Source organism: Cavia porcellus, unplaced genomic scaffold, assembly GCF_034190915.1.
Source record: "Cavia porcellus strain 051 isolate PalLab524CR breed Dunkin Hartley unplaced genomic scaffold, mCavPor4.1 scaffold_31, whole genome shotgun sequence".
Classification (NCBI taxonomy): domain Eukaryota; kingdom Metazoa; phylum Chordata; class Mammalia; order Rodentia; family Caviidae; genus Cavia; species Cavia porcellus.
In genome coordinates this window covers 36,562,881-36,586,422 of record NW_026947514.1, presented here as the reverse complement: position 1 = coordinate 36,586,422, position 23,542 = coordinate 36,562,881, and the positions used below count along the sequence as shown (strand labels likewise).

At 53.7% G+C, this 23,542-nt stretch overlaps 1 protein-coding gene across 1 annotated transcript in view; it reads right to left on the bottom strand.

The window, feature by feature from the left end:
- The window catches only part of Sptb (spectrin beta, erythrocytic), a 121,813-nt gene that overhangs the window by 6,803 nt on the left and 91,468 nt on the right, over nucleotides 1-23,542 (bottom strand). The window contains exons 20-32 of the mRNA XM_063241051.1: nucleotides 22,567-22,834; nucleotides 22,028-22,212; nucleotides 21,558-21,647; nucleotides 16,869-17,147; nucleotides 16,223-16,353; nucleotides 15,190-15,394; nucleotides 14,556-14,930; nucleotides 13,011-13,255; nucleotides 11,500-11,638; nucleotides 11,061-11,145; nucleotides 9,945-10,141; nucleotides 9,664-9,716; nucleotides 9,098-9,176 (exon numbers count right to left, since the gene is read on the bottom strand). Coding sequence (XP_063097121.1) covers nucleotides 9,098-9,176; nucleotides 9,664-9,716; nucleotides 9,945-10,141; nucleotides 11,061-11,145; nucleotides 11,500-11,638; nucleotides 13,011-13,255; nucleotides 14,556-14,930; nucleotides 15,190-15,394; nucleotides 16,223-16,353; nucleotides 16,869-17,147; nucleotides 21,558-21,647; nucleotides 22,028-22,212; nucleotides 22,567-22,834 — 2,331 coding nt within the window. The remainder of the gene's footprint in view (nucleotides 1-9,097; nucleotides 9,177-9,663; nucleotides 9,717-9,944; nucleotides 10,142-11,060; nucleotides 11,146-11,499; nucleotides 11,639-13,010; nucleotides 13,256-14,555; nucleotides 14,931-15,189; nucleotides 15,395-16,222; nucleotides 16,354-16,868; nucleotides 17,148-21,557; nucleotides 21,648-22,027; nucleotides 22,213-22,566; nucleotides 22,835-23,542) is intronic.

Sequence of the window (23,542 nt, the reverse complement as noted above, 5' to 3'; positions counted from 1 at the left end):
GTGTGCAGGCCTAGGAGACGGTTGGGGAGGAGAGCAAAGGTGCCAGGAAAGAGCCAACTGCATTCTCTTCACAGTGCATGCTCCAGACCAAGCCAAACCCACAGGAGAGGAAAGCGGGTGGGGAGGGTGTGGGCGCTGCCTTGGGGGCCACACTGAAGAAACTGTATGAACTGATTTCTAAGGGTCCAAGCTGTTCACACTGGCCTCACACTTGTGATCCTCCTGTCTCAGCCTCTCATGTAGCTGGGATTATAGACAGTCACACCCAGCTGGGCAAACTTTAACAGTGGAAATGACCCAGCTCTGTCCGAAGTGGCATTAAGGAATGTGAAGGGAGGACTCAACAGAGAAGTCTGGACTTCACCGAACTAGAACTGCTCAGCAAACAGGCTGTCAGTGGGGGTTTAACAGCTTATACAGAGAAGGTTAATGTGGCTGGAAAAGTTCAGAAACATTAACCTAGTCTGGTACTTTCTATATATAATGAGAAAACCGGTGTTCAGAGAGATCACAGTCACACAATAGGTACAAGAGCCGGCATGGTGGCACAGGCCTATAATCCCAGCACTCAGGAGGCTGAGGCAGGAGGATTTCCTCTAGTTAAGACCATCCTGGACTAGATAGTGAGTCTGAGGCCAGTCTGGGCTACAAAGCCAGATTCTGTCTCAAAAAACAAAAAAGTATAGAGGCAACTAGGAATATGCCCCGAGCATATTCCTAGGCCTGAGCTTTTTTTTTTTTTTTTTTTTGTCTTTTTCCTTTTTATCGGTACCAGGGATCAAACCCACGTCTGCCTGCTTGCAAGGCAGGCGCTTATGCCACTGAGCTAAATCCCCAGCCCCCTAGGCCTGAGCTTTTAATTCCATCTTCAGGATATGGTCTTTTTTTTTTTGGTCTTTTTCCTTTTTATCAGTACCGGGGATCGAAATCACGACTGCCTGCTTGCAAGGCAGGCACTTATGCCGCTGAGCTAAACCTCGAGCCCCAAGGATGTGGTCATTTTGTCAATCTTGAGAACTCTTGAGGGCTGTGACTGGGGCACCCTCATCTCTGTGCACCCTGCAATATATGGGTCTTAAGGTTCCTGAGCAGCCTGCACCTGCTTTTTCAGCTGTCGGCTCAGGCAGGACTAGAGCAAAGCCCCCATTGTGTGTCTAGGGGAATAGACAGAATTTTGGCCAGTCACCGAACCCTCCTCGTGCTGCCTGAAGTTGGAGGTCACCCGTGCCTCCTTCACTGGTGGCTTGGAGCACTTCAGATGACAGGGTCTGCAGCTGCTGGCTCTGCTGTGATCCTTCATTCTGCCCCCACCACATCACCTCCTTTCTGGGGCAGAAGGTGCCTGAGCAGAGGTCACATGACAGTGCCCAGCTCAAATGTCCTCTGCCCACAGGATTGGGTGCTTGGGGCTGAGCTGACATTACTCATTGTCATTAGGGCGCCTGCCTGAGTCACTACACAGCGGCACAGAAGTGGCAGGCCCCTTGCAGGGGAAATTAGGAGGTGGCACCCACAAAGGCCAGGCAGAAGTCTCTACACAGGGTGTAGGACAACAGGTTCTGGTCATTCAGAACTGGACTTCACAAAGGGCTCATAACTTTATAAAGAGACTGAAGCCATGGTGCTTCAAAGTGGATTATGGTGCCTGCAGCATGTGATCTCCGTACGCCGGAGGCTGAGGCAGAAAGACCAGAAATCTGAGAGAGCAAGACCCCGGCTTTCCACCTCTCCCCTCAAACAAGACTCTGAGGAAGACTGTACCTACACATTTTTCCAGGTGGTCAGATTCTTTTCTGAAGCAAACCAGTCTTTGAAAAATCACTCTTGGGGTTCTGATGTGCAGGGGGCAAGTTCACAGACAGTGTGTGTGTGGGGGGGGATTTGCTCCCTTGGGTAAATCTTGCACATGGTGGTACAGGAAGCAGTACGTGGGGGCGGAGAGCTTTGCTTTGTAATTCGTGCTCTTGGGCCTTCTGTGTGCAGCCATGCCCTTGGGAGGGCCATAGTGGTAGAAAGCACCGTGGGGGCCTTGTTAGGAAGCAGGAGCTGGCTGGGCTGGCTCTTGATGGAGGGCATAGAGGAAGCTAATGCAAGAGAACTCAGAATCCAGAACTCAGTGCTGGAAAGAGTCCTTAGGGTCACTGACTCAGTTCCTTCTGTCGTGGATGGGGAACAATTCCAGGGACTGCTGGGACCTCAGAGCAGGTTAGCAGCAAAGCTGGAGCAGAACCCACAGCTTCTGCCACCCTGTCCGCTCAAAGCCTTTCACACACAGAGGGATGTGGCGCAGGGCTGCTGGCTGGCTCTGGGCATGCAGGGTAGTGAGGCATGGAGGGAGCCAAGAGGCTGGGCAGAGACCCACCTGTGCCCGGGGCTTTGAACCTGCTGACTAGTGAGGCGAAGCCACGGTGCTGACGAACTACTTCCTGCCTGTTTAGCAGCTGGGCTGTGACCCCAGCCCAACAGGGCAGCTGGGGTCACACAGGCAGAAGGTGTGGACAGAAAGGCCAGCCTTGTCCAGACCCCAGGGTAAGTAACCTGTTGGTGGGGCGAGCAGGGAAGAGGTGACAGTGCTTCCTGCCATCCCTGGAAGCATGCCATGGAGATCTACTGCCAGTGGAGATCTACTCTGTCCCTCAGAGGATAGAGAGTGCTAGAAACCAAGGGATGTGGCCACACACGTGGCTGAGGTGTGGCTGCAGGGACAGGAGGTTCTGTCATCAGGCACTGGGCAGAGAAGAGATCTGAGCCCCTCACTGTGCTCTGTGCTCTAAGGTAGACACTGGCTGCCACCCCACGGGCACTGCTGAGGGGTGCTCAGCATAGAGCTGGGACAACCTTCAGGAGGAGGGTCCAGCTGCTCAGAGCAATCCTGAGCCCTGGGCTGGGGAAGCAAGGAGTCTGCAGCATAAGCAGCCGTGAGAACATGAGGGCAAGTGGCTAGGCTGGGATTGGGGTGAGGGGAGGGCTGCCTGCTGCACAGCCAGGCACTGCAATCCAGGGGACAGCAGGGGAGGCCTCCGAGTGGAAGGCATGCATGCCAGCTGCCGGGACCATGTCACACAGGTGTCCTTGGCTGCTGGTTGAGGGGAGCTCTGTCAGATCTGACAGGGTTGAGGTTAAAAGGAAGAGAGCCCAGGGGCTCCTAATAGGAGGTGGGTGGCAGCTTCGGTCTTGGAAGAGATGTGTGAAGTCAAACACAAGTTGCATGAGCCCTGCCTTGTTGGGAAACTGGGGAAGCAGACAGAGGCTTGAGGGTCCCCTCCGCAGAGGATGTTCAGAAGCTGGATGGTTGGGGAGATGGGCAGAATAGGCAAATTTCTTCTCAGCACAAAGGAGATGAGGTGTATTTCCAGGATCAGCCAGCAGGTGGCACAGGGCACTGCACATAGACAACAGCCAAAATAACCGGGCTGGAGACCACAGGGCCTCGGGGAGGGTCTGGAGATGCTCAGGGAACTTGGACCTTTTCACAAGTGAAGGAACATGAGCAATGGGGTCTTCTCTCTACAGATAATGCTGGTGAGAACCAGGCTGCACTTCCGAGACAGGCGGCCTGACCATGGCCAGGCGATGAGTTATGTGACACAAGGCCAGCTCATGCGTAGAGGGGTCTCTAGGATGGAAGGCTATGGGCAGGATGACTTGGGAGAGCTCCAAACAGACAGGTGTGTCCAGCCCACAGCCTGCAGCTGGGCTGGTAGATTTTTTGTTTTGTTTTGTTTGGTTTTTTGAGCCAAGGTCTTTCTACAAAGGTCGGGCTAGCTTTGAACTTACCGTGTAGCCCAAGCTGACCCTGAACTCACTTCTATCCTCCTGTGTCAGCCTCCTGAGTGCTGGGTGTGCCACCACACCCAGCTTGGCCGTTTTCTTTTAAAATATTACAATAAAAAATTTTAAATGGGAGTTTTGTTATGTATTCAGTATCTTTTATATTTTGTATGTGGCCCAAGACAATTCCTCTTTACTCAAGATGGCCTAGGCAAGATAGGTGTATCCAACCCATGCGCCTCAGTTTGGCCATGCCTGGCACAGGACACTTCTTTTAAGAGAAGGGCTGGGGAACGGGGGAGCAAATGAAGAGACCTCAGTATCACCCTCAGAGCCAGCTGCATTAGCTACATTCTTTCTTCCAATACTCACCGCCTCCCTGCAAGGCAGATGCAGCTGCTGCCCATTTTATAGATGAGGGGGCTGAGGTGGGGAGGTGTAAGTCTATTTCTCACAGTTCCAGGCATCTAGTGAAGGAAGGTGTAGTGAGCCTATCTGACTCCAAACTTGGCTTTCTCTACTAAGTCCTGTTGTGATAGGGGAGGCGGGGACCGTTACTCCGGAGGACGGCACCAATCTGATGGTTCATGGAGCTAAATGAGATGCACCCAGCTTATATAAGACATGTGGCTGATCAGTTTAAGCAGCATGATCACATCAGGGCTGCGCTGGAAGGAGCTGGAAGAGGGAGGGCCTGAGGCCAGACGGGGCCCACTATCAGATCCCAGGCAGCTAACCGTGCTGGGGGACGGTGGGGTGGGCACAGCTGGCCACTCTGGCCAAGCACATTTCCCCACCCCAGCATCTGCCGTCTTGGTGCTGTGCTCCTTGTGACAGGGCTGTGTGGGTGGGTCGGGGAAGGCTGTTCAGAGACAGCTGTGTGCAGGAGAACCATGGTTTGCTGAATTGAAAGCAGCCAAAGAGATAAAGAAATGAAGAGGTGGCAGCGTAGGGCAGCAGAGACAAATGCCCCACGTAAGAGACCTGAGCCTGTGCCAAACAAGAGGGAAGAGCCAGCGAGGAGTGGGATCTGGGGTCAGCGACAGCACCCATGAGAAGTGGGTTGGGGCGCCCAGCTGTTGAGTACTGCAGCCCAAGGGGTAGCTATCAGTCCAAGACAGCAAGAGGGGAGCTTGAGCAAGGGCATAGGAGGGGATGCAGAGCAAAAGGCCAGCAGGTAAATTGGGTGAGCGTGAAAGGGAATGGCAGTTTCCAGGCTCCCCCACACTGGAAGGAAGGAGACCTGCCCACTGCCAGGGGGCAGGGAAGTAGAAGGCTCCCACCAGAACTGAGTCCATGCCTACCACTGTGTGGTCTCCTTGGGTCCCTGTCCTGGAGGAGCTGTAGCTGCTTACTCTCTTGGTGCCCTGGAGCCACCACTCAGCATTAGCAAGACCAGAGAGAGTTAGAACATGCCAAGCCCTGCACACAGACCAGCTACCCAATGCTCAAGCGTCACTCCAGACCCCTTTGTGAGATGCCTCCAGTGTTTACTCAGTCTCCTCCTGAGTCCATCAATATCTGGGGTGCTCTGAAACACAGCTTGAAAGAACAAACTTGGGAAGAGTCTTTGGAGTGGGAAGAGTACATCTGACCATGGCAAAGAGAGCTGGGCACACCCAGCAGCAGGCAAACTGCCAGAAAGAATCCCAAGCAGGTTTCTCCAGGGAGCCAGGCGGGGTGCCAGGCTGCAGGCTGCCACACCCCTGCCACACTGACTCAGGCATCCTGAGGAGACAGGGACACACCCAGGTTGGGAGAACGCTGACGTCCTTTCCAGGCTGGGAGTGCCCATTAAGAACAAACATAGAATCTGCATGTACTGCACAATGTCTGAAAAAGCTCTTACCAGTGTAGGAGGACTGGGGAAGCTTGGTCGGAGGAGCAGCTACTGGCTGCTTGCCCCCAGCACTTCCCTCTGAGGACATCAGGGCCCTGCATTGGCTGCTGACTAAAGCTCAAGGTTGCTGCTCCCAGGGAGGCTGCTATGGAGATGGAGGTGGGGTGGCTGGGGTGTTTGGGGAATGACAGCAGCTACAGACAGCCAGACCCTGCCTGAAAGAGGTCCAGACTGCAAGCCCAGGACTCACATAGCTTTGGGCTAGCTACTTCCCCAAAGCCACACAAACCCAAGACCCTGGTAAGGAGAGACAAGGGACCCAGGAGTCCTGACTCCCTGTCCTCAGCCTCTCCAGGGAAGCTGGCTTTACAAGCAGTCTGGGAAGCCATGTGGCTGGGAGCTTGCCCTTGGAGGCAGCTTTCCTGACCATGTGCTGACAGCTATGAAAGGTACCTGGGTGGCTTCATGTCACCCCCACAGCCTGGATCCAGCTGGTGCTTGGAGGCTCACAGGCTGTGTTTGTCCCAAACAGTGAAGGAACTGGGAAGTTATCACTGCTCCTGGGAGTGCCAAACCATCCTGTCATCACAGCAGCCCTGCATCCTGCCCCCAAACTGGCACAGGCAGTGTGTAGGGTATGCACAGGAGAGGCTGAGGCCTTGGCGGGGGGTCCTCTCTAGTGCCCTGGAAACCCCTTTCCCTCCTGGAGAAAACCTCTTGCCACAGATGCTACCCAGGGGAGGCCAAGGCAACCAGGGTCTGAAGATGAGGGACGTTCATCAGGACCTGAAAGACTCTCCCAGGGCCAGACACAGGGAAAGAGTACCAGAGGCACAGTAGGCGAGGGACTCAGAGTAAGGACATTGCTGGCCAGGATGTTGTCATGCACCAGGCTCTGGGAAGGTCTGCCTGGTTGCTGCTGCTCTGGGCACAGAGTGGAAGCCAGCAGGCCCCTTTCTGGTGGTAACAATAGAGATCCAACCTGGCCTTTCTTCTCAAACAGGGATAAAAGGAGGTATCCCAGCCTCCTCTTCCCCCTCCCAGCCTCACATCAGCTAGTTCCTAGCAAACCAGCTAGGTGCCTTACAGCAAAGATGACCAGAGAGCAGTGAAGCCTCCTCCCTGGGGTGAAGCTCAGGAGCTATTGCTAACCCTTGAGAAGTCCCCAACAGAAGCAGGGACCAGCACCCAGGTGCCCAGGGACACTTGTGTCTCCAGCCCCGTCTCCCCGGTACTTACCTGAAGGAGGGGACTGCCTTTTACCAGGCCTGCTCTGATGTGGAGAGGTTGGAGGTGAGGGAGGGCACTGGCATCACACGAAGATGGCATGGCAGCGTGGTCACTGTGCACACACGTGTGTGCACACACACGGGAAGGGGAGGACGGGAGTGGCTGCCTTGTAGTATGAGGCTGTCCAGTGGGGGCCACTCCAGTCCATCCCCCTCAGCAGGAAGCAACATGCACTATTGGGGGCTTTACATGTAGCGACATGGCGTGGGTCTAACCTACAGGACACGGACGCCAACCGCGCACACACAGCACAGGCAGCAGAGCCACCGCACCCAGGGCTTGTCCCAAGCCTGCTAAGATGGGCCAGGGTCCTGGACAGGGGCAGGATGGGGCCGGCTGGAGGGGAGGAGCCTTCCCATGCAGGCCAGGCTCTCCCAGCCGGAAAGGCTCCCACCCGCTTTCTCATGTCAAATGCAACTGAGTGGTCTTCCCTCTGTGTTTCACAGAGCTCATGAAAACTCAGAGGCTCAGAAAGGATCGCAGGGGAAATCTGTGTCCAGGAGGCCTTGGCCTGGTGTTCAGTGGATGTGCCATCTGGTTTCTTTCTGGTGTGAGGCACAGCCAATTTTCCCATCTGGCAGAGTGGAGTGGCTGGCTCTCTGGGAAGCTCTCAGATGTGGGCTCACGCCTCCTTCCCCGAGAGACATTCAGGTCCAAGCAGGTTTATTCCCCTGGCCCTGTGACATTCAGCGGCTCTGATGCACTCATAATTACACTTGCACGAACTGACATGACACATGGTAAGTTGCTCAGGTGGCCGCGAAGGAGCCCGCACACCGGGAACACCATGGCATGCAGACACACAGGGATCCAGGGCAGAAGCGCATTTGGGGTCAGAAGGCGGGGGAAGCTCCAGCCTGTGGCCGCGGTTTTTGTCAGCCCAGACTTCTCTCCCTCTGGCTGAGGCTGGTGCAGGGAAAAAGGAGCTAGAACACACAGTCTATCATACACAGACAGGGATGACAGGAGATTCAAGAGAACTTCAGGGAGAGGCCCACGGTGCCCTCTGCTGGGCACCATGGGCTGTGCCGTTTAGGAGGGAGGCAGAGGGAGCTACGTGTCACTGCACAAAGGCAAGGGAGGGCTAACATCTGAGTCCAGCAGAGGCAGGGCTTGGCGTGTGCGTGTGCATGTGCGCATACGTGTGTTTTCTGGGGTGGCTTATGTACCAGACATTTCTGTGCAGAACCTTGATCTTTATAAACCCTCACCCAGGGGTCAGGCACACCCACTTGGGTGCCTGGGTATGTGAATGATTTGTTGCTCCCCTGACACCCCGAGCCACATGCACAGGGAGTCCATGCAGTGGAGAAGCCGAGCGAGCTGCATGCTGGTTCTTGCTTCTTCCTAATTGTTCCCCAGAACAGTGCCCAGGCCTACAGTGCCCAGGGTCCCAGAAGGTCCTCCCAGGCCCAAAGGCACCCTAGGCAAGGTCCTGAAGACATATGCCTCCGGCCCCTGGCAGAGCCCAGGCCCCTCCCTCATTCCCTCCTTCCACCTCCAGGCCTCTGCCTCACCCTCCTTTTCTGTAAGTTGGGGGGCTGCCCCCATTGCAGAAAGTCCTGGGGTTTCCCTTCACTCCCATGGGGTTCTTGGTGCAGAACCAGCTCCATATCCAAACTGACCCCAGCCAAGGCAGCAGAAAGGAAACCGGGCTCTGTATGGGAGGGAGGGAGACTCTGCCAGAATGGGGTGTCCACCTCACTGCCCCAAATGCCTGGGGCGGGGTGGGTGTTGGCTGATGTCTGTGTGGGGGTGCGTGCCTGTGTGCCTGTGCGTGTGTGCGTGTGTGTGTGTGTGTGTGTGTGTGTGTGTGCGCATGCAGTGAGGTGCTGTGTCCAGGAGGGAATTAGGTAGGAAGGGGTGCACAAAAGTGAGTCTGTGTGGATGAAGAGCCGCCCTGATGTCGATGGTGATGTGTTTATACAATAAAATTTATTAGACTAGATAAAACCAAACTAGCAGAGTCATGTCAGTGAGCTGGCATGTCAGTTTCTTCTGGGTGGAAAGGAAGAGGGGAATTCTCCTTAAGACTCAAATAGGCCTAAGTAAAAAAGTAGACTGGAAGGCGGTCCTGGAGGGACGAGGGCAGCTGGGCCCTGTCCTTGCCTTCCGCCCTGGCTCAGCCTACTAGGGATGAGAGGGCTCTGGCAGCAATGACTCCATTGAACCAGACCAACCCGTCAGAAAACTGACCGGGGACGTTCTCTCGGTGGTGGTCGCACGGTAGACTTGGGGAGCCTCCCCTGCGGTCTCGCCTTCCTCCTCTTGAGGCCTAAGGAAGATACAGTTTCTGTGTAGTGACAGGTGCTGCCCCACAAGGTTTGGCTTCAGCTGCCCCGTATCCATAGGGAAGGTGCTGCCCTGCCAGCCTGGGCAGCCGGGGGTGCTCAGCAGGGTACCTCCTGGAGCCTCACTAGGAAAAGCAAAGGCAGATACTCCAGGAAGAGATGCCTTCCATGTGACAGGGCTGCAGTTGGCGGTTTCCCAAGGAAAGAATCAGGGCTATACCAAGGAATCAGGGTTAATGGCAGCCACTGCCGGCCACCCTTTTCTGGCCAGGGCTCAGGCCACCATGGCTGGGACTACGTGATCCGGCTTCAGCCTCTGCACACTCTGAGTGCATTGACGAAGGGCCCAGCAGTGAGACGTCAGAGGTGTTTTATGCAGACCCCCAGTTTCAGACCGGAAGCTATGCCCTCCTCCCTAGCCGGCCCCCTCTGCAGCCAGCTCCATGTCCCCACCACATAGCGGCCACTCACCCAGGCTCCTCTGTGGGTCTCTCTGGGGACTGGCGTTGTTCTTTAAGCTCAAGCTGGTGGAGGAAAAGGCCAAAGGGTCAGTGTAGCTACAGCTGTGCTCTCAGAGGACCTCCCTATCAGCATGGCTCTGCACCCCAGTCTGTTCCCCAGTCCTCCTTCTGGCTTTGGCATTTGAAGGTTAGTACTTTCTCACATCCCTACCACAGTCTGGGTACCTGACAACAGTCAAGAGCCCTTCACCTGGCAGCCTGCCACCCTGAAGGCCCTGACACTCTGCTTACTGTGGTAGGTTTCTCCAGGGCGGCAAAGCGCTCTGCCCAGGTGGCTGTGGATTTCTCGAAAGCCTCGTGCCTCCTGATCAGCTTCTCCACGCTGTCCACCGTGTGCCCATAGTCCCGGCTGGCCAGGTAGGGTTCTTGAGCGATCAGCCATGCTTCAGCCACAGAGGCGTCCCTCGAGAACTGGCAGACCTCAAGCACTGCAGTGGGAACAAGCCCCAGAGCCACCCACCAGGCAGGGCCTGTTAGCGCTCACTGGTCCAAGTGACTGGGGTGGCACAGCAGACACACACAGGGGCCAGTGACCAAGCAGGACGCTCATACGGTGATACCCTGCTTAGACCTCTGCTGGGACACCCTGCCCAACACCACTCCCTCCCACCCTTCCGTCCAACCCCACCTCCACCAATGGTCTATCTCTGAAACATTCATCAGAACAAACCATTCTGGGAAACCAGATGCAGTTAGGGGCCTCTCCCTGAGGGGCACTGGTGTTCTCTTCTTGCCCTGGCCATCTCATACCATCTGGACAAGCAGCCATGGTACCAGTCTGAGCCTTTTTTTTTTAAACTAGATATTAGGGATTGAACCCAGCAGCTGCATGCCAAGCATCCTAGTCCTATATTTAATTTTGATTTTAAGACGAAGTCTCATTAACTCACTGAGTTGCCTAGGCTGGGTTTGAACTTGAGATTCCCCTGCCTGTGTATCCCAGAACACTGGGATTACAGGCATGTGTCACCATGCCTGGCTAAGAAACAGAAAATCGAGCTTTCCCTCACCTATCCTGGGTCTCCAGAGGCTGGAGGGTGCTCCAGAGCCAGTGTTCAGGGTGCACTAAAGCCATGCCTTGACCCCTCCCAGGCCACAGTTGCAGGGATCAGCAGGCTTTGGTTTGCAGGGGGGCAGGGTGGGCAGGGAGTGGGGCATATTGGTTGCTGGGGGAACTCCCAGGGAGCATGTACAGGGGCCTTCTGCCGGGACCTGAGACCTGAAGCCCAGAGTTTGGTAGATGTGTGAGGCCCTGGGCCCCAGGATCTTCACCACCCTCTCCTCGCCTCTGCCATGTGGGGTAGAGGTCCACTCCCCCAGGCTCTCTGGGCCCTGAGCCGCACTCACACATGCGGAGCCGGTCATCCCGGTCCTCCCACTTCTTATCCATCTCCAGGCGCTTGGCCATCATCTGCTGCAGTTTCTCTCGGATCTGCAGGGAAGGGAGGGAGAGCAGCTCAGGCACTGGTGAACCTCCCCTCTGTCTGAGGCAGCGTGTAGATGGCTGCTGCAGGGAAGGGCAGGCTTGGTCACCAGTCCTGGCTTCAAGTTATGACCCTGCTTCTTTCTAGCTATGCAACCTTGGGCAAGTCACTTAACCTCTCTGAGACCCCTATTTGTGCCTTCCTATGCATTCATATGGGTGCTGGGGGGCGATACAGATCTGCTTTCCGGTGCGGATCTGATTCCTGGCCTGTGGGCAGCCTGATGCTCCACAGGTGAAAGCTAAGACCCTCTAAAGTTGCCAGACCAGCAAGAGTGGGGACACAGACAGGCAGAGGCTTACCTCATCCGAGGCCTGGTGCTGCCGCTGCAGCAGGGACTCCCCGAGCTCCAGGCAGGTATTGAAGTTCTTGGCTCGGGTATTAATCTCTGCCTTGATGCCCTGGTGATACTTCAAGAGCAGTTCCACAGAGGACACATCCCTGTGGGCAGGAGGATGAGCACAGAGAGGACCATTCGGGAGTCGCTGTGGCAGAGGGGCCACCTCCCACCTGTCCCCACTCTGTCCTCTCCCTGACCAGCTAGGGAGTCATCTGCGTGGCCAGCTGCAGCAGGTTCACTGATACCTTTTGTCTTCCATTGGTCACTGGCCAAGGTGTGGGCGGGGGGTACAGGGATTCCAGAAAAAACCAAGAGTCAACTACACTGTCAACTTGATTGGTTTGGGAGTCACTTAGATTAGTGAAAGCACACTTCTGGCCATGCCTGGGTGTGTCACAGAGGTGTGACACATTGGGGGATTTATATCTTTTATATCTGGTCCCTGGTCCCTTTCTGTGCTTCCTAGCCACCATGAACTACGGGTTTTGTTTTACCACTGTCTTCTACCATGATGTTCCTGTCTTAAGGGCCAGCCAGCCATGGACTGACACCCTGGAAACCATGAGCCATATTAAATCTCCCCTTTAAGTTGTGAGTACTAAGTATTTTGTACTAGTGACAGGAAAGTTGACTAATACACCTGGGAATATTTTTCAGAAATAAAAAAATACTGAAGTACTGATTCATAATATAAGATAGATGAACCTTAAAAGTAGGCTAAATGAAGGAAGCCATTTATATAAGATATTACATGATTCCATTTATATGAAAAGCCCAGCACAGGCAATCTAGAGACAAAAAGTAGAACAGAGGCTGCCAGGGGCAAAGGGCACAGTGAGCGACTCTAATGGAAGTGGAAGTGGTGAGGGGTTGGCTTGAGGAAAATCTAAACTCAGAATGTGATGTTAGTTGTATAAATGGGAATATATAAAATCACTGAGTGGCATACTTTAAGTAGATATAGTATGCGATTTATATTTCGACAAAGATATTAAAGACAAAAATACAGCCATTGGGAAGGCATCAGAGGGGCAGCAGGACAGACATGGGTCACCAGTAATTGCTGAGCTGACACAAACAGGGTAGGGAGCTGAGTCCTGTGTGGCTACCACTGTCATGTGCCTGGCCCCATCTTTCATGGACAATCAGCTCCATCCTGAGTTTCAGGGGAATGGCCCCCATTATTCCAGCACTGGGGAAGAATGAACAGTCTTGGACCTGCCCAGCTTTGGATGTGTGAGTTGCTTATTTCACTGATACAGGGGTCACTACCCCTATGGGAGCATGTGGTGACACATGTCATTCTCCCCTTACTCTGAAATAGTTCTAATCAAAACTGAGCAACTCCATTTCTTCTAGGACCCAGGTGAGGTCTCAGGCATCCCTAGGGGACTCTCACACACCCAGCAGTCCAGGCCAGTTCCCAGGGGGGCCTTGGTGCAGAGTGGGGCTGTCCTAAGGCTGCCTCCTCACCTGGGCTTCTCCTGGGTCTCAATCTGCCGGATGATGCTCTCCATCCAGGAGAGGAGGTCGCGGATCATGCTGAAGAAGCGGAATTTGTCGGCTGTGTCCACTAGCTGGGTCCGGCGCCCAGCACAGGCATCGAGCAGTGCCTGCCAGGCAGCAGACACCTCCTGCTCCTTGCTCTGGATGGCATCGGCCTTTTCCCCAGCATACGCCGTCTGCAAGCGCGCGGCCACATCCTGGAACTGCTGCACCTGCACAGTCAGGTGAAAACGGACACTGTTCCCTGGACAGAGGGCTCTCGGGCCTGGACCAGAAGGGATACCCAGCAGGGAGTCTCCTGGAGAGGCTTCCTGCTCTGGCACCTGCACCTACCCAAAGCACCCGTGGGCTGTGGGGAGAGTTTGAAGTAAGAGGGGCTCTGCACTTCGATTGCCTCAGAAGTAACAATAAGAGACAGTGATGGGCAGGGCTCATGTCTATCAATTCTCTTCATCTTTATAGCAACCCATGAAAGAGGTACTGTTACCACACCTGCCTTTAAGACAAGGCAACTAAGCACAAGCAGGCAAAGTTGTCGGCCCCAGTCCCTCACATTAGCCCAGGGGACAGTGGGGCTGGAACTGTGCTCCTGGGTCTCTATTTTCCCCAGTGTGCCTCCTGCCTCTCCGAGGAAGGGACTGTGTCTGTTCCCCTGCCTGGGGCCAACCCCAGAGAGTGAAGCCTCACATTCCTGAGACCTCAGTCAGGTTATACTTGTCTCAAGGGCTCTGGCAGCTCCAAGCATGACAGCCCAGCCACATCCCAGGTTCCACCTTCAGCTTCTAGATGCATCAGACCCTAAGGGACCCCGTTCGAAGAGAACCAGGGCCCACCCTGCACTGACATCTATCCCTGAACCCCCGTATGAGCCTGGGACTGCTCAGTTAGTGCATTTCTTTCTACTCCAATGGAAGCTGGGGGTGAGGGGAGAGGTGTCCCTCAGCAGCTGGGGCTTTGCACACTTGCCCTTTCTACAAACACTGAACTCTGGGAAATCCTAGGGTCACAGAGGAACCTCAGGGTATATCCTAGTGATCAGAAAGGTGGGCTAGGCAGCAGGCCTTGGAATCCCACTAAGCATGTGAGGGCTGCAACTGGACCACCAAGCTCTGAACCCTGGTTCCACTGCACACCCACAGATTCCCGGGCCACTCACACGCTGCCTTGATGACCTCATCTACTAAATGCAGGCAATGTTTGCACCTACTCGAAAGGACAGCTGGAGAATCTGATGACTGCCTCGACAGCTTAGAACAGCACCAGGGCCAAAAAAGTGCTATCCATTAGCTAAAGATACTGAGCAAGCAGAGAAATTGGACCGGAAGTTATTTGTGAAGTCATTTTAAGAAGTTACTTCTGAAGCTAGAGTATCGCTGCTCTCTGCGCTGAGCTGTTGTTCTCTAGGGGCGAGAAACATCTCCCCTAGAGTGCCCATTCTAGTTTTTCTTCTAGGAGCCACACAGGACTCAGACACCCTGCAGGGTGGAAGGGGTTAGTGACGCTCTAGGGCACCTGCACGGCCAGCAGGTGGAGCTCCTGCTCGAAGGCCTTGTGCACGCGGTGGAAGGACTCAGCCGTGCTGGCATCCAGCCCCACGTCCTCAGGCAGCTCCCGGTGCTTCTCGTCAATGAGGACTAGGATCTCGGCGCCCGTGTAGAAGTAGCGGTGGAGGTCGTAGGAAGCCGCCAGCAGCTGCATGCGCGTGTCGATGAGCTCCAGCAGGTCCGCCCACATGTCATTCAGCCCGTCCTTCCACTCAGCGATGGTGGCCGCCTCACTGTGCCCGGCGTCGATGAGCCGCTCAATGATGGCATTCACATTGTCCACCCGTTCCTGCCCGATCGTCCCAGTCTCCCGGGCGAAGTCTCGGAACTTGTCTCTGAGCATCTGGATTCGGGGTGGACAGAAACAGACTCAGTGGGGTGCAGGGGCAGGTGGACATCATTATGCTTTCTCCTAGGACTGCAACTGCCTAGCCTGACCTCACACTTTCCCCAGGCAGCCTGAGCCTGCTGGCCGCATCCCACCCAGTATTATTACATGCCTGACCCATGCAGGGGTGGCACAGGGGTCAGGAAGGACATCTGTCCGTGTCTGCCCATGCTAATAATGGAAGGCACAGAAAGCGGAGGCTATAGTTACTTACAGTCACGTGGTCAAAGTCTTGCCCCATCTCCTGGTCGGCGGCCACTTTTTCCTTTTCGAGGATCCACTGCTCTAGGTCGTCGGTCTCCCTCTTCAGCTGGAACAGGTGGTACATGTTCTCCAACTTCCGCCTGCGTTCTTCGGCCATGTCCTTCAGTCCCGCGTACTGCTTGTCCACTTGACCCTGATGTCTGATAATCTGTTCCCTGGATTTGAACCAAGAAATCCCTTAAAGATGGCCATCAAAAACTCACAGCAGGCAGCTCTGGAGAAAAGGCTGGGCCCCTAAGGGCCTGGCAGGGACACATGGGGGTATGAAGCCCAGGGAAGGGCTGGAAAGTGCAGGGGCGGGCTTTTAGGTCACGATGCTGCCAGGCTCGGCAGGACTGTGGCCTCATGTAGGCTTCAGTAGGGCTCCTCTCTCAGAATCCTCTCTCAAAGTGCACAAGGTGAACTTCTCCTTCCCGGGAGCCTTGGTGGTGGTGGTGGTGGGGGAGGGCAGAGCTGTGAGTGGGGCCCCAGTTTTGAACCTGTTTAGCTCTTCAGGGAGAGACAGACAGGGGCTCAGTCCTTGGGGTCCCTAGGAGACATGCTGGGGTGGCTGCGGAGGACATGCAGTCATGGGTATGCTAAAGGCAGCTTAGAGCCAGGCCACGACTGAGGAGTCTGGCTGGTGGGTTCCTACTTTGTCAGGTCAGATAGTACTGCTTCTCTACCGTCACTCCTACCTACGGATTATGCTGAGACCCTGTGAGGTCCCGTAGCACCTTCTAAACCAAAAAAGGAAAAGCAAGATTAGTTTTCAGTGCCTCATATTCTAATTCTTTAAAAGATGGAGCTCTCAGGTCACCAAGATGGCGTTGACTATTATTCCATTTTCTAATCTTTTTGTACACTTGGCCTGGCGTCCACTTTAGGTTCCTCACACAAACCCTAGGCAGGAAATGGAGCCGGGCCAATCTGGACACCAGCATGGATGGTGGGGCCCCTGGCCTGACGCCCATGATCTGTCAATCCCCCAGGAGCACACGTACCCCTCAGGGTGGCCAGCAGCCAGCAGGCCCTGGGCCCGGCTGGCCAGCTGCTTGATGTTCCTGCCGTACTCCTCCACTGTGCGCTGCAGCCGCAGGTGCCGTTTCAGCATCACAATGGCGCCCTCTTCATCCTAGGAGGAGCAGGTGGTTAGACCAGGCCCAGCCGGGCCACGCTCCCAGCCAGGCAAGGTCACCAGACTAGCTCGTGAGGCTGCAAGGCGGGGAGGAGAGCCACACGTCTTCCCTTTCTGCTACTCCAGTCCCCAGTACTGCCCGGGCCCTGCTTTCCTCTCTCCACTGCCCCAGGTCTTAGCTGGGTTCTGACCTTCCTTTTGGGCCCACAGCTTCTGTCCCCATGAAACCTTCCCAAGTCACTCCAGTTCTGAGACCCCCATCTTTCTCCTCTCACTCCATCCAGCAGGAAGCTCGCCAGTGCCAAATCACAGCCAGAGGGTGAATGGCCCTGGGCTGGAGCATGTCTACATGCAAGCGGGGATCCTGGTGTGGCATGTGCACTGCAGGGGTGTTGGCAGCGAGAGGGGTGTCCCATGAAGGGGCACCGAGGAGCAGCAGAAATCCAGTCGGCTCACTATACACCCTTGCCCTGCCCTTGTATACTTGGACTCCAAGGCTGCCCCCAACGGACCTTGGGGGGCTCATCGGAGAAGATGTAGAGCTCCTGCTCACTGATCCAGGCCTCGGCCTCGTCCGCATCCAGGTAGTACTGCTGTGCCTCATGGGCGTCCTGCAGGCGCTGCCCCCGCCCAGCTGCTGCCTGCTGCAGCGTTTTCCATGAGGCTTGCAGGTGCCCCAGGCGCTCCTCGATGTCCTGCAGGTCAGTCTCTGCTGCCACCACCAGCTGTTCCCCTCGCTGCAGCACATCGTCCACCCGTGGCTTGTGGCCCTGGATCTCATTCTGCAGCGTCTGTGACCAGAAGGAAGGGCTCAGAGGCGGGTCCTCTGACCCGCAGAGGCTGCCATGGGCCCAGGTCTAACTCCCTCACCACTCTCCCCTTGTCCTGCTGGAGCAGAGCAGGCAGTGTACCAGAAACTGCCTGGGCCTCTTGGCAGCAGGATATTAAGCACCCATGGGCACCCTCCTTTCGCCCTCAGGTGGTCCCTGAGAGAAGTGCTGGACACTGGCACATGGCGGTGGCTGGGCTAGACTTGAACACAGTGCTACCTGACTCCACGCCTGTGCTCTGGACTCATTCCTGTTTTTATTATGTGACGGCAGAGCCTGATCGCTTAGGTACATGTATTGGAAGAAAGAAAAATCATTTCTCATGGCCACCTAGTATTTTATTTTAGCACCTTTAGCTGGAGATGAAAGAACAGGGACATCTGCCTCTTTGGTACAATTTCTGGCTTTGTTTCTCTCCATTTCTACTTCCCAAATGTTTTGTGAACTCTTTGATCACCAAAATGGCCTTTTCCTTCCATTCTGGCGACCAGACCATGTCTTTCTTCAAGAGGCCCTGATATGTGGCTGGGACTTGCTCTGGGTCCTCAAGGCTAAGGCTGGCTGCTGCTTACATGTGGGCTCTTGGGCCCCTTACACCTCACGTCATTCCTGATGGTAACTTCCCCACGGTTGTAAAACCAGAGCAGTCCACGTGGATAGAGCAGTGGCTTCCAGCACTCAGGATACACAGGAGTGGCAATGTCAACAAGGCTGACAATGTTGCTTTCCCTGAGATCTTAGGACCTCTGCATGGTGCTCTCAAAAAGTGTTTCTCTCCTGTTTTGAAGCCTTTCTAGCTTATTGTGGAGGGAGCTTAGCTGTGATGTGTTGTCTGTCTTCATTTAGTCAACACACATTCATTAAGTTCTTGCTTATGTGTCAGATGTTGTTCCAGGTGCCAGGGGCAAAATGGAAGTGAGATGAAGCAAATCCCTGTTCTTATAAAGCTTATTATCAAGCAGATGCAGTAGAAGGCAAACATGTAAATAAATGAAGGACACACCTTCCTCTCTGTGTCCTACAAGGAAAATTCAACAATGGGATGAAGGATGCCTGCCAGATGAGGGGGTGGCTACTCCAGCTAGGGAATCAGGAAGGGCCTTCCTGCCACCCGAGTGAGACGTGAATGCCAAGAGGGAGGCCCCCACACAAACATCTGGGGTGAGCGCTCCTGGGATGAATGAAGAGCTAGTACAAAAGCCCTGGATAGAAGTGAGCCTGGGCCGCCAGAAGGCAGCGAATGGAGCAGAAGGACTAGGAGAAAAGAGCTGGTGAGGAAAGGGGAAGTGGTAAGAGATGTGGCTTAAATCCTAAAATTCATTTGGACTCAGAAGAGACCCAGAATAGCAAAAGCAATCCTCGGAAGCAAGAGCAAAGCAGGAGGCATCAGGATCCCAAATTTGAACTTACATCACAAATATACAGGGATGAAAAACAGCATGGCACTGGTACAAAAAAAGACACAAGGATCAGTGGAACAAAACAGAGGATGCATAAATGCCAGGCACATTCAGCTGTTTGACCTTTGACAAAGGAGACAGAAACATACCTCAGAGGAAAGACGGCCTCTTTAGTAATTGGTGCTTGGGAAACTGGCTCTCCACATGCAGAAGCCTGAATATAGATCCGTCTTTCTCACCATATATGAAACAAACATTAAAATGGATCAAGATTTAAATGTTAAAACAGAAACACTTAGCCTACAGGGAGGCTAAATAAGTGTATGCATAGGCAAGGATTTTCTGAGCAGAGCCCCAATGGCACAAGAAATAATACCTAGAATCATATAAAATGGATCATGTGAAATTAAAAAGTTTCTGCATAGCACAGGAAACAATCAACAGAGTAAAGATAAAATCTCCAGAATGGGAAAGATTTTTGCCAGCTATTCTTCAGACAGAGGACTAATAACTAGAATATATAAAGAACTCAAAATATTAGGTTCCCCAAAATAAAAGACTCAGTGAAAAGTTGGCCAATTGAAATGGATAGACATTTTTCAAAAGAAGAAGCACTAGTGGCCAATAACTATATAAAAAAGATGTTCACCCTCACTGGCCACCAGAGAAATGCAAATTAAAACAAACTGAGATGCCATCTTACCTCAGAAAGAATAACTATCATCAAGGAACCAAGAAATCAAATAATAATAAATGCTGATGAAGCGGTTGGCGGGGGGCAAGTCTACCTTGCTGGTGGGAATGTAAACTGGTGCAACCACTATGGAAATCAGCATGAAAATTCTCTAAGAAACTAAAACTAGAAGTGCCATTGGACTCAGCTATTCATCTTCTAGGCATCCTCTCCAAAGAATTAAAGACCTCACACCGCAGCAAGGAGACAAGGGAAGCTCACATGCCACATAGTTTTTCTTATATGAGAAACTTGGAATATAAACAAGGAACAAAATAAGAGATAATAGGAAGCAGGGAGATCACTTTTTGTTCAAATGGGAAGGAGATCGAGAGATGGAGAGAGTGGGAGATAAGAGAAAGGGGGTGAAAGAAAGAATGAAGATGTATTCTGTCCATATAACAGCTTCCCACAAAGAACATAATCAGTATGTAATGCAAACATGTACTAATACAAATTAAAACTGAAAAAAAAAAAAAAGGTGTGGCTTAGAGGTAGGCAGGAGCCAGAGCAGGCAAGGCAGTGGTTCTTAACTGAACAATGCACTGCAAAAATGCATACTGTTGAGCTCCATTCTTAGAGATTCTGACTGATCTGAGGTGAGAGACAGATGGGCATCTGTGATCTCAAAACTCCCCGGGTGATTTTAACATGCAGTCAGGTATGGGAACAAGTCCTGTGCACCTTGCAAGATTTGTTCTGATTGCGATGGGAGGCGGTAGACCAGTAGTCCTCAAAGCAGGGGTCAATCGGTGGCATCAGAATCTCCCTGGCTGCAGGAGTTTGTCAGGGATGCCAAAGACCAGGCTTTGTCCCTGTCTGACTCAGTGGTGGATCTGGGTTGGAGCCTGGTCAGCTGTGTTCCACAAGGCCTCCGGGTGAATGCACATTGGATGGATGGTTTTCAGGAGAAAATGCAACTAGCTTAGCACTTAGCCAGGGTAGCCTAAAATAGTCTCCACTGGGGCAGCTGCCCTCTCCCCAGAGGTTATTTTTCCTTCTTGGTGAGGGCAGCCCCATCCGTATTTGATTTTCTCCTTTCCCAAAATAGCAGCTGCCAGCCAAGGGAGCTGGAAACCTTTGCACACTAATCCTTATTGAGGCTCAACAGAAGCAAAAGCCTCTAGGTTTGGAAAGACAGGAGCTGGCTCATTTTACAACTGAGACAAGTGAGGCCTCGAGGCCACTGTCTCCCACCAGCCTTGTCCATTCATTGCAGGTTGTGGCCTTAACTAAACCTGGATCTTAGCTTTAGTTCAGCTCTCTGCAAGCAGTTACAGAAGCCTTTGTGACTAGATCATGTTAACTGGGAGCACAGGATCAAGGGAGATTTGAAGAAACTGCTTTGGGTCTGGTGCGGCCCACTGCCGATTGCCAGGCTCAGAGGGTCCTGATAACAGGTGTCTGCTGCAGCCACACTGGAGGGGGGAGCACTGTGTGCTGTGGAGTTGCAATTGCTTTTCTTTACTAGGGAGGCGCAATTCTGATGCAGCCTCTAATCTGGGTCTAGATTCCCAAGCTCTCCTTGCTGACCCAGAGAGCTGACCTGGCAGGGTCAGGGATTCTTTGTCTGAGAGAAAGGGTGTGGGGCCAGCTCCCAGCCATGCATGAGGCCACTGTAACTCCACACAGCTGGCTTCCTTGGAGGTTCAGGCTCCCTCCACAGCACTGGCAGAGCAAGCATCTGGCATCTGCTAGCCCCAGGATTCAGATCACGGTCTTAGCCACTTCCAGTCTGGCCTATGATCACTGAACACAGGTGATGTTTCTGGTGGGGCTCAAGAATCCATATTCAGTGGCTTTCTGATGGTTTTTGAGCCCCATGATATCCTCACATGGCCGAAGGAAGGAAGGGGTCTATGGACCCTGAGGTCACCACACATGCCAAGCTCAGCCCTGGAAGGGGGCCAAGGCAGTGCCGTGGGAGAGAAATCAGGAGTGACTGGCACCCTCTTGGGGCAGCCACAGAATCCAGGATGATGAAAACACCTTACGCTCAGGTCAGTGCTCCTGGGGGAGTCTGAATGGCCCCAAGTCTGGAGTATCACAGATCCGCTCTCCTTTCTAGTCCTCCCAGAATTCTCTCTGTGATCACCAAGCCTGCCTTTCAGCCCGCCTTCAAATACCCCAGAGCTACCAACAGGAGCAATAGTTGGCTTTATTGGCTTTTTACAGAGCAGGGCTGGACGGGACCCCCAGGGTCAAGCAAGGGGGCTGAGGCAGTGGCGTGGGACTCACCTGATTCTTCTTCTTGAACAGCTGCACCGTCTGCAGGTTGGTGCCATAGTCAGCTGACTGGGCCAGTGGCAACCTCTCCTCCACCCAGAGCTACAGAGACCAGGGGGACAGCCAATGAGCACCCACAAAGAGCCAGACAGAGGGCGGCTGGCAGTGTCTCCCTGCTTCCTCCCACTACCCTACCCACCAGGGTCTTGTTCCCATTTTATAGATGGGGCATTGCACTATTTTGCACTAAGGTTCCAAATAACCTGTTGCTGATCTCATGATGGAAAAGTAACATAGTAATGTGAATGAACCTCCAATCCACACTTAGCACCACTGACATTAGCAAGTGATCAGTGAGTTGCCACTCAAAAAATACTGGCTTTGTGCCTCCATTTAATGCAACCCCAGGAATTAAGGGGTGAGATGATCAGTCACCTGCTGCCAAGAACCCTAATGATAGCTGGGGGCTGTAGCTCACGCACCGTCTCATCCTCTAGGTCCCGGCTGATCTGCAGTTTGGCTCTGGATAATTCCAGCTGCTTCCTCCTCCTCCCCAGTGGCTCCAGGAGGTCCAAGAACCGCTTCTCAACACTCAGGTCTGCATCTTCTTCCAGTGATTGAAACATCTCCTCCAGGTCCTGCTTTCGCACATTCACTTGGTCCTCCACTCGCTGAGACACAAGGGGACAGCGTCAGACTGGCTCTGCACCTGGGCAGCCCCTGCTGGCTTGTCATCCACCTGCCTCTCAGCATCCTCTAAGGCCCATGAGCTCAGCCTCCTCCAGGAAGTCTCCCTGGATGCCTCCTCCTTTCAGAGCCTATCCTATATCTCCCAGGCATGCTTCCACTGGATCCTTGTCCTGCCCACTGCAAAAGGGTGAGGAAATGGATTATGAACCAGGAGACATTTTTGTGTCATAAAGCAACGTGCAGCTAAGAGGAACAAGTGTTTACTTTAGGGCATCGGGTTTGTGCCCAAGATCCCTGCTTGTCTAATACTCTGAGCCTACAATCTGCTCACATGCCTTCAACTTAGCCAACATCCGGTTGACACTAGTCAGGTCCTTGCCCAGGTCATCAGATCGCAGTTGGTCCTCCATGGCGCTGATCCACTTGTTGAGGTCAGCTTCGGTCTGTGAGCGCAGGTCAGAACTCCTGGCCTTCGAGAGCACTTGGGTCACCTTCTTGGTGCCGTCCTGCAGTTCATCCCAGAGCCGGTGCAAGGCGTCCAGCCTCTCGGCCACCCTGAGCTTGAACCACGGCTTCTCCTCCATCAGCTGCTTCCCTTCCTGTAGGGGAAGGAGCAGAGCTTACCCTCTGAGGCCTGGAACAGCCCTACTCCGGATGAAGGCTGTGCAAGGGGAGAAAAGTGAAGCAAAGGTATCTGTCTTCAAGTACTGAGCGCTCCTAACTCGATGGGTAAGCACCATAACTCGTCTCGTCTGGGGAGAAGCAGCAGCTGTGGTCCAGGGAGGTTCTGGAGTCAGGCTGACTCTCAAGGCTGTGCCTTCACTCATGTGGCTTGGCCTCATGTGTGTCCTGGGCCTGTTTCTGCCTGGACAGCCCCAGCAGGGAGAGCAAAGAGATGTGGAGCCTGGACCTAACACCAGCCATTGTGCAGGCCCACTAGAGAGGGTCCCCTAGCCTCCATTAGAGGGTGGCAAAGGACTTGCTGCTCCCTAGTGGTTTTGCCCAGTGAGAGTAAATGGCTCTCTTGGGCCTCTCTGGGCACCTCACATGGTTCCCTGGCCCTGGACAGGACAGCACTGGAGCCCTAGTAAGGAAAATGGAGGCAAATGGAAATAACTGGTGTCTTGGCATTGGATCTAGTTAAGGTGTTCTCAGAGTCCTGGACTGTCCCCAGACACAAGTGACCCAGAAGAGGCACCAGCTCCAATCAGACTTAAACAGGACTGGCTATCTCAGGAGCTCTGTGGTCTCCATGATTTAGAGAAGTGTCTTCCCTGCCCAGTCCTACACCACCCAGCAAATTTTGA